The sequence below is a fragment of the Ambystoma mexicanum genome, chromosome 13, assembly GCF_040938575.1.
Source record: "Ambystoma mexicanum isolate Mex_15411 chromosome 13, UKY_AmexF1_1, whole genome shotgun sequence".
Taxonomy (NCBI): domain Eukaryota; kingdom Metazoa; phylum Chordata; class Amphibia; order Caudata; family Ambystomatidae; genus Ambystoma; species Ambystoma mexicanum.
In genome coordinates, this window is record NC_090938.1 from 736,297,569 (window position 1) to 736,308,434 (window position 10,866).

The window sequence follows — 10,866 nt, forward strand, 5'->3', positions numbered from 1 at the left end:
CTAGGGATGATGGCGTCATGTATTTATTTGGTACCTCACGCGCGCCTGCGCATGCGCCCAATGCAAGAGTGGCTCTACAGCCAGTGGTGTCAGGCCAGCGGACAATGGGACGATCTAGTGGTGGTCTCGCAGGCCTTGGTTCTCTCGCTACGGTGGTGGACAAAAGAAAACCTGTTATTAGGGAAAACTTTTGCCACACCCGCAGTGGAAGCCACTCTAACCACAGACGCATCCCTTACAGGATGGGGGGCTCACCTATCCCATCAGACGGCACACGGAGTGTGGACTCCGAGTTTAGCATCCAAGCATATAAACCTGCTGGAACTACTAGCGGTGTTCAAAACACTGAAAGCCTTTCAGGAACACTTACAAGGAAAGACAGTGATGGTCCTCACAGACAGCACCACAGCCATGTACTACCTCAACAAGCAAGGGGGCACTCACTCTCCAGGACTGTCCAAACTGTCCCAGAATATATGGAAGTGGGCTCTCAAACACAACATGTTCCTACTATCACAACATGTACCAGGGGAACTCAATCTGCTAGCAGACAAACTCAGCAGAGACTTCCCCCTGCCCGAAGAGTACGAATGGCAATTGCACGAAGACATCGTCTTAGACGTCTTCACGCAATGGGGATTCCCGGAAATAGACCTGTTCGCAACCCTGGAGAACTCACAATGCCAAAGTTACGCCTCCAGGTACCCCCAGAACCAGTCCAAGGGGAACGGTCTGTCGATTCAATGGTCAGGGAAATTTGTTTACGCCTTTCCCCCCGACTCCCCTTCTCAACAAAGTGGTGCACAAGATGCACCAGGAGCAGGTAACCATGATACTAGTGGCCCCAATGTGGGCCCGGCAGCCATGGTTCGCTCACTTGATGGAGATGTCCCTATCTCCCCCAATGAAACTTCCCTGCCCGTACAACATGCTGTCACAAGACAAGGGCAGGACACTGCATCCATGCCCTCAGACCATGAACTTAGCAGCCTGGCTCCTGAGATCATAGAATTTGGACATTTACAACTCCCACAGAGATGTATGGACATCCTCAGGGAAGCCAGAAAACCTAATACTCGACACTGCTATTCTAGCAAATGGAAAAGATTTGTTATCTGGTGTAAAGGTACTAGCATCAACCCAGTTGACTGCTCTCCTACTGACATTATTCTATACTTGACCCATTTACTGGATTCAGGTTTAGTGTTCAATTCCATTAAAGTCCACCTAGCGGCACTTTCTGCATACACCACTTCCCAACTTAAAGTGTCGTGGTGGAAGATACCAGTTATCAAAGCCTTCATGGAGGGGGTAAAGAGGATACATCCTCCGATAGCTAACCCAGCTCCCGGATGGGACTTAAATGTGGTACTTTCCAGACTCATGGGCCCTCCCTTCGAACCCATGCACAAGGCAACTCTTAAAGATATCACCCTTAAGACTGCTTTCCTAATAGCTATCACCTCCATTAGGAGAGTAAGTGAACTACAGGCTCTTTCTGTACTAGACCCCTTCGTAACAGTTCACAAAGATAAGGTGGTTCTACGCACACACCCAAGGTTTGCACCTAAATTCATCTCGAAATTTCATGTAAACCAAACTATAGAACTACCAACGTTCTTTCAAAACCCTTCCAGCTCGGGAGAAAAAAGTCTGCATACACTAGATGTACGCAGAGCTGTCATGTTCTACATGGAAAGAACCAGACCACTGAGAAAGACTAATCAGTTCTTTGTCTCGGCGGCAGCAGGAAGAGAAGGAGATGCGGTCTCAAAATCCACTATATCTAGATGGATTGTTCAATGCATCACTCTCTGTTACACTCTTGCTAAGAGAGAACTACCCTTCAAGCCAAGAGCACATTCCACTCGAGGCACTGGGGCTTCCATAGCATTCATTGCAAATGTTCCCCTTGAGTCCATCTGCAAAGCGGCTACCTGGAGTTCTGTGCACACCTTTACAAAACACTACTGTCTAGATGCACACTCTAGATCTGACTCCCAGGTGGGACAGGCAGTATTAAGACATCTTTTCTCTACTGTTCCTTCTCATAACCCACCGCCAACTCCGGGTACTGCTCGCTAGTCTATGCACAGCATGTGATTCTAAGCAGATTAACAAACATCAGAAGACAATGCATTACTTACCGTAAAAGCATTTCTGATGGTTGTATCTGCTTAGATTCACATGCGCCCACCCTTCCTCCCCGCTCGGATGGAAGGAACATAGACTTCCTTTTATATCTCTCTTTTCTGTACTCACTCACGTCTATAAGGCTCCCTCAGGGCAGAAAAATACAAACAGAGGGACCTCGACGCGTGAGGGATTGTGGGTACAACGCACGTCACTATAGGGATAGTGTTACAGACACGCTTGTCGACGTCCCCTTTTCGACTACGAAAAACAAAATGCAATACTCCGCAGTGACCACTGGATGTCGGACCTATGCACAGCATGTGAATCTAAGCAGATACAACCATCAGAAATGCTTTTACGGTAAGTAATGCATTGTCATCTTTTCATCAACAGGAGTTCAATCTTGTCATACATATTCATCAGCTATTGGAGCCTACATTAGTTCTCCAGATCTTCTAATATCTATGTCTAATCCTAGGCACTTTGATGGTCTACTTAAGCTTTACCCACAAGTGTCCAAGCCCCATCCAGTCTTGGATCTCAATTCAGTATTGTCAGCAATGTGCCATAAGCCATTCAAACCCATATGAAATAAAACTGGTTTCATGGAAAACTGCCTTTTTGGTAGCCATAATGTTGGCTATAGGGATTGGTGAAATTCAGGCGCTGTCTTCACTGGAACCTTACATGATATTTCAGATAAGGTTGTTCTTGGAACACATCCTAAGTTCTTACCCAAGTTGGTGCCAGCTTTTCACTTTAACCAAGAGGTAGTTCTTCCCACGTATTTTCCCTCCACCAGACTGAGGGTGGTGAGAGAGTTCTTCATTTGCTTGATGTTCTGCGGGCACTGAAACTGTATCTAGACCGCTCCAAGGAATATAGGAAATCAGACGGCTTGTTCGTGTCCTTCAGAGGTCAGCAGGCTGGCCTTCAAGCTTCAAAACCCACCATAGCTTGGTGGATCCTCTCTTGTATTAGTGAAGCATATAACATAAAAATAAAAACAGTAGCCCTAAGGGGTTACATGCTCACCCAGTTAGAGCTAAGGCAATGGCATTCCAAAGAAACATTCTATGGTAATTAATTAGTAAAGCATTGACATGGTCTTCCCCCTCTGCGTTCTGCAAACATTACTGTATGGATACTGCAGTCAGATCAGATGCTAGATTTGGTTGGGCACTTCTGGAGAACCTTAATTTTCCAGTTGCTCAGAAAGATGAATTCATTTTTAATCTCCCATAAGTATGGAGAAAAGGGGACGGGAAGTACGAGTAAGAAAATGTTACCGTAGTGTCTTCTGTACTCTTAGTCCATAGTCCACTTTCCTCTATATGCCCCGCCTGCCACGCCCCTAAATAAAGTAGTCAGATTTCCCATCTTGTGGCTCCAAGGACTGATGGGTGTTACCGGTGGGTGGACTTGGCATGGCGGGCCACACCTTTGCCCTCGACCTCTGTGCCTCCCGAGCGACACAACATTTTTAAAAGGGAAATTCATTTTGTGCTATTCCAAAAGTATAGCGGTCCTGTCCCCATAGGACGGAAACCCCTAGGTATGGAGGAAAGGGGACTATGGACTTGGCATACAGAAGTCATTACAGTGAGTAACTTTGTTTTTTTCCTCCATAGTCCTTTAAAATACTTCATTCCGGTTTATGCCCCTTTCACCAGTGCTAAGGCACTAGCTGGTGTTGGAAAAGCTGCACAATGAAATGATTTCCATCCTCTTCAATGGGACCCCAGCATATTTGCAGATGGCTTGTGTGATCGTGGTCCGATTTTTGGGAGCAATGTATTTTCAACCTCGCTCCCTGGCTTAGCTCATTAATGTTGGGGGGCACTAGGGAGTCCCCCTGACTTCTAGTGCAGGGCAAACCTTTTCACCATTCAATTTACCCTTCGACCACCAGAACAAATGATCCAAAGAAAAGACCACAGAAGAAAGCAAGGGGACTGCTGCTGGATCCACCGTTGATCAAGCCGTCCACCACTAGAGCAAATTTCTAATCTACATTGACAGTGGAGAAAACTGCTCTTACTGCCTACCTCCCTTGGAGTTGTGGGCCTATCTAGCCTTGAGCCTTGCTGTCCTGTCCTCATGCCCTTGAGCTTTGAAGAGTTACTGAACATGTATCTGGCTTGCATCCTATGGAGTGGGGACTCCTCCATTGCACAGACCTCGTCTAGCTCAAGGGATGGAATCCGCCTCATGGAAGTGGAACTTCATAGAGGGGCCTTCATACAGTCTGAGCCCATCAGTCCTGCTTCTCCATGCATGCTGACCTTTTAAGGGGTCACCCAACTACTCACCGTGCCTGAAGGTGTCCTGCGATCCTACAATGCCTTGCGAGTTGTCGCAGGAGACTTCCTACCTCTGCAACCGAGTCCAGCCAGGTGGCGATCCATTGCCAAACAAATGCTGACTAATAGCAGAACCGCTGAATTGCCGGACCCGGCTGTCATCTGAAGAACGCTATTCACCCACAACTCCTGGACCTTCACCAGCTTGAGTTGTCCCCAAGGACCCAAAATTACCTGAGGCTGTTGCTTTCCTTGATGGCGTTTGAAGGGTCACTGTGCAGAACTGTTTTGAAGTCCCCTGTCCTCCATTTATTTTTACAAGTGCAAAGGCCACTCCTGCAGCTACCTGGGCCTGACGTTTCATAGCGGACAGTTGGCCCATGTAATAGGTGACACTTTTCCCCAGTTCTGGTGTTTCCTTTTACATGCTGGGAGCTGTAGTTTTGTTTTTCTGTCTAGTGCTCCCTGGATGACTAGTATAAGCAGCTGTCCTTTCCTGGCCGATGAAACCCACCAAATACCTTATTAAAGTCTTGCTCTGACTCAATGGGTACTGCAACAGCAAGCCTGTTGTCCCCCTACTGGAGAACTGTGAGTAACATTACAAAGCTGTCTTGAAGCGATAACATTTGGTTTACCTACCTGGAGCGTTGCTGAACCTTTGCCCTGCAACAGACTGATACAATTTGTATGGGGTACCCCCAAGTGTTTGGGGTGGCTGCCAATTTGTTTGAGTTGATGCATTATTGCATAAGTTCAGAGACTGAGTTTCCCCCTCCAGAGAGCGTGCACTTGAAATGAAGGACTATGGGGAAGCTGTGCTGAATATCCTGCCGATCCTAGACCAGCCCTGACTGGGAAGGTCTGCTGGTGTCTGTGGATAACGGAAACTCTGTTACTAAACAAGGGCCTTGTGTCGGTGCCTTGTCCATTTCATCTTGTGAAAACAAAGTAGCCTGCTCTCCAGGTTTCCTGACTCCAAAAGCCTGCAGTGTGTGCCCCTGCCTGGAAAGTGAGCTACCCCTATGAGGACACAGAGAAGCAAGAACACTGGTAATCTGCTAGACCATCATAGGATAGCCACTGTAGACATTTTGTTTAATGAAGCAAGCTAGTGTTTTGGAAAGCTGCACCTGCTCATCTGCTGTCATCTCTGGAGCAATGTTTCACACGCCTGCCGGCCAAACTGTAGGTCCCTCTGGGCCGTGTCCTTTCCTTGTTCTTCAGCTTCCTACATTGCCTGGTGAAGCTCAATATCGTTGTAGCTGCCACGGGAATCCCAAGAACCCGAAACAGTTGCCTGCTGGTAACCAGCGAGTCCTGGGAGACCGAAACTGACAGAACTTGGCAGAAAGAGCTAAATCTTTCTTACCATGGAGTTATTTAAACTAACATTGAGGCAACTGAAGTATCGGCACCAATACCCCACATAACCAAAGAGCTGCAAGCTTTTTATGCCATTAGAAAGGAAAGTCACGGTTCGGGGGAAAAATTGTCCCTAAGATTTGCCAAGAGCCAAACTGCTGGAACTCTGGACTTTCCCGATCTTTTGCGTCACATGCTGGTGACTCCAAGCATAGCAGCAAGTGCTCAGTCTCCTCAACAGGCTTTTGGGAGCAGTACCTACTTGTTTTACCTGACATAGTAGAAAAAAGTACTTTTAGAACATAACCTTGTATTGACATTCTTTTATGTGTTCAAATATATTATGCCATTGTTGTCACCCCACATTTCTTGTAGGTGAGCTGAGGGTATTTGGTAGCAGTTGGGCTGGTTTAGATCAGGGTATTGAGCTGAGGGTGCTGGAGGAGGGTGGGGGTGTAAACGGGCATGCACAGGGTCCTTCCTGGGTCTTCGTTTTTTCTCTTTAATACCTTTGGGATCAGTAAAGGTCTTTGGTACTGGATAGAGCCATCTTTGTGGCTTGGGTATGGAACAGATCCAGCTTTGTTAGTGAGTGCACCACATTTGTAGTAATGATGCAATATGACAAGGCTAAGCATAGTGCCTGAAATCACACAATTAAATATTTGGTCTTTCACCCCAAATAGGATGTTGTACTGTTTAAGCAATCTTGAGATTATGGGGGGGCGATGGCATTAGTAGGGCTTTACATGTTATGCTTGGGTACGGGAAGGGAGCTGGAGCTTACCTTGATGACTAGATGGCTACAAGTTAAAAACAGGCGCTGATGGAGAAGTTTAAGAGTAGGTTGGATAAGCTCTAGGGTGGTTATAGCTGTGTAAATACTAACGCCTCTGTTTCTCTCTTTGTATGCAGCCGTACAGAACAGCTCCAAAGGCTCCCATCGGGACAAGCGTGCGCAGGTTGTCTACAATGAAGATATATTTTAATGCTCATTTTGCTTTCCTTGCATTTTTTCCCATCCATCAGTGGCAATTTTAAATAGCACTACCCGTGGACCACCTGGTTGCCTTGAGACGTGCCCATTTGGGTAGTGGATGTGTTCTCTGGGTAGAGTGCCTCAGAGCAAAGGCTCATGGAGAATTGTTCACTCTCGCAAACTGCTGCCTGCTCTTGTGCTCGAAGGTGGTGCCGCTAGCTTCCATAGAAGACTTTGTACTGATTTACCATTCCTTTACCTATGGTTTCCCCACTTCCTGGAGTGTTACCAGCATGGTGCAGAAAAGCGGTTCTATCTTGCCTACATCAACCCCACGCTGCCTGCCTAAAGCTTTAATCGAAATACTATTGTAAGAGGGCTAAAAAAGGTTCTCTAAATGAGACCGGCGGAGAAAGGTTCTGGACAAGCACAGTTAACTTGTGGCACAGTCCTATTTTTTCATTAGTTTTTGTTTTTCTCCAAAATGCTAAAAGAAACATTTTTAGATGCAACATGCTGGACCTTGACAAATCAAAATATGAATGATAGCCAGGAGGTTTGTGCATTTGAGAACAAATTGTGGGGGGCGCAAGGGTCAAATGATTTCAGACTGATACCTGTGGGTGAGCACACCAAAGAGCATTGGCAGACTGTGTGCCAGGCACACTGTGTGGGCGACACAAGCCACAGGGGAGGTTAGAAGAGTTGTGGAAAGGGTTGACGGGTTTGTAAGGAAGAGTGGCAAAACTGCTCCTCCAGGCCTTCCATAGACCACCTGATGAGTGCCGAGGGCATCTGGTTGCTACTGCCCTCTTAATGCTCCTGAGGATAGACATCTGATGTTCTGCCTGATGGGGGCTGTCTGGCCTGTCTCCACGTCGGCTCCTTCCCTGGCGGCTTTTTAGAAATGTAATTTGATGCAAGTAAATGCTAGTAACCGTACCTAAGTGGAGAATGTGTGATATCCGTGTTTGTACATACAGACAATTAAAGCTTCCTATGGAAAATGTGTCGGCTCTGTGTATATCTATTCATGTTATCCTGTTTGTTGTGCTTGAATGGGTGAGCCAGTATGGTTGATTGGAGCCCTGGGTAAGAGGTCCTTGTACATTTTCCATGGAAGTCAGTTACGGAGGAGAGACGGTAAGGATGACTAGTGGATTTCTGGGCCGTTTGTAGTAGAAGAAATAGCTGAAGAGCAGCGGAGTGCTGTGCAGGGTTTGGGCTGGCATCTTAACAGCAGTGCAGTACTGCGACGGTGGTCTGTGCATTGGTCTGAGAGGCTTTGGGCGGGTATTGTTGGAAAAAGCCATGTTTTGAGTGCAAAATTAGAGAATTATAGGGGCTTTCCAAGTCGATACCGGGGTGGAGTTCCAGAGGGTGGGTGCGTGACGAGGGAAAGATTGTTTCTCCAGCATTGGATCTTTCATAGATTCAGATGCTTGAATATTCCCCGTCGTCAGACTGGGATTCCTCAGTGAAAAAAATATTACATTTTTTTTAATGTACACACATTGCTACATAGCAATGCATGTAAATAGCCCATTATGGCCTATGAGCCATTCTATTGTGTAGTCCCTACACCTCACTTTGGTCCTTTATGTCACCAACCAATGAGGTGGCAGGGCTTAAGCCCCGCCCCAGGCAGCCATCTTCAGATTTTATACTGCAGTCTAATTGACACAGGGAATCCTCAAGCTCTCTGAGCTTTTTTCGAATTTACTTCAAATTTCACAGTAGTGTATATTTTTATATACTCTACCACATTCCCCTGGCTAGGGGCTATCACCACTGTTTTTTGGGGCATCAAAAAACTTTGTTTTGACCCAGAATTCGTCGAGTGAACTTTCTCTTCAGGTAGCTGACCATCAGACTACCAAGAAGCCTTCCCTCTTCAGGGATTGCACGAGGTGCAAGAGAAAGGTGGTTTACATGAAAGATCCCCATGATCATTGTATATACTGTCTTTATCCTCATGACATCCAAAAATGTCACATTTGCAAGTCTTTCAACTAAAACCCTACAAGACAGTGTGTGGGAGCAAGGGGCCATCAGGCCCCTTGCGTCCTCTACTTCTCAGTACAAAACTCAGACCAAGTGCCACCAGTAGTGGGTTCGCCCCTTGCCCTTATGCGATGATAACTTTGGTAGACTTTTGCGTAGATGGCACCACTGAGCAGGACACGGGGCATCCATTTTTGTACCCCCTTTCGACTCCATTTTGGTGGCTAGGCCTCACTGCGATAGTACAAAAACGCTTCTCTTCCCTTTTCTCACAGCAGCCCGGCCAGGCGCGCAGGGCACAGGGCCCCCACCCCCGTTCTCACTCTGACAGGAAAACTTTGTGGGTCCATTCTCACGCTGAAGCCGGAGATGCTTGCAACACAATAATAAATGTAACACATCGCTCTTCCTCTAAGATCACTGTCCTGCATGTGAACCAGCATGAGCTAAGCACATAGCTCGTCCATCTCTACAAACATGTCGTTGCCCCTCCCGCACCCTCGCCAGTGGAAACTTATTGCCATTGTGACCCTGTGTCCCTGCAAGATATTCCTTTCATGTGCCAGACCACTGACCATGCCATGATGCCCACCTGGCAGATCCCCAACTAACATTAGACCACTGCTGCAATATATCGTCGCCTACCACTAACAAATGCCACATACCAGAGATTCTTATGTGTATGGACCTTAACTTCAACCAGTGTATTATAGCGGTCAAAACCCTTAACCTAAGACTTGTATAATCCTATGTCATTGATCGTATAGATATATGTGTGACTTTTATAGAGACATGATAAACTACTGAAGGTCTTTTGAACAATTATTATTTAGTGCATGCATTTTTTGAGACTATATTATGTTAGCTTAGATAGTGACCACCCTGCCTCCCAGCGACCTGACCTTCACCCATGCGGAGCACAGATGGCTGACGTCAATCCTCCCGCCAACCAAGCGACCACCCCACCTGAGACATCGAGTGAACTGACCAATCCGGGACCAACGTAGTATCCTTTGTTAGTTGCGTCATTTACCCTATAAAATGTAATGTAATGATAACTTGTGCAGAGCACAGGGGTGTGTTTGTTTTATTCTTTTGCACGTCAAAGACTGGGAGGGCACAAACATTTGATGACCCCCTGTGACGTGATTTGGAGAGGTGCCTCGAGGCCCACACTGTGCGGCGAGGTCTGGGACGCCCCCCAGCAAAACCATCACCTCTGCGGCCGACCAGCCTGTGCGCACTACAAGAAAGGTTAAGGGTTCCCGGTTGACGAATACCCGACTGAAAAGCTGCTCGCCGAGGCGGGCTACGGCTTGGTTGGGGTGCGGACCTGACTGGGGTCAGACCGAGAATGGTGACCCTCGGATTACCTGACCGAACACGTGAGTGCCGGTTGCGAAGGTTTCCAAGGAAAGGTAAGGGGGAAAGTACGGGAACAAGGGAATAGGTGATAGTGGGTTAAAACCGAGAGTAGGGACTGTGTGAGTGAGGTTGAGGCTTTCCTGATCAGTCCTTTATATGGCCATTAGGTTTTGTGAAAAAGTGAGAAGAGGAGAAGAGGTATCCTAGCCCGAACGGGGTAGAAGGCGGCGCCGCGTAGCATTGTCTCGTCCAGTGCAGATAAAATAAGTGAAGATAAAGAGAAAATAGTAGGGGTCTCGTATATTGAGTAGACTCGGAGTAGTTATTTAGAATCTTCTTTTTCCGTGTAAGCAGCAATTCTTTGGGAATAAGTAAGAGAGAGTAAGAGGTGGGGAGTGAATGAAAAGAGTAGGTAAAACGGGGAATGGGGAGAGGTGTTCAGTAACGGGAACAAAGGAGAAATAAAAGCGCACAGGTAGTGCATGTGCATGTTGTGTTATATGTTTTGCTTTTTGTCCATTTTGTGTCGCATATGCTGAAATATTGTAAGTGATTTGTTGGCAAAAAGTCATACATGCTAAAAGTGAACTATTGAAGTTAGCAACGCAATAGGTACAAAGGTAACATTGAATATTGATACACAATAATTGAGAAACGCTTGACATTGCTGATCTGTATAAGGGGACAAGTGGTTGGAGGGGGTGGTGATTAGAA

General features: G+C 46.8%; 1 protein-coding gene across 1 annotated transcript in view; it reads left to right on the plus strand.

Annotated features, from left to right (window-relative positions):
• NELFE (negative elongation factor complex member E) overlaps positions 1–7,792 on the plus strand; it is a 317,928-nt gene extending 310,136 nt beyond the window's left edge. Inside the window, exon 11 of the mRNA XM_069635004.1 lies at positions 6,720–7,792. Within this exon, the coding sequence (XP_069491105.1) occupies positions 6,720–6,793 (74 nt within the window). The 3' untranslated portion in view covers positions 6,794–7,792. The remainder of the gene's footprint in view (positions 1–6,719) is intronic.
• The last annotated feature ends 3,074 nt before the right edge of the window (positions 7,793–10,866 follow it).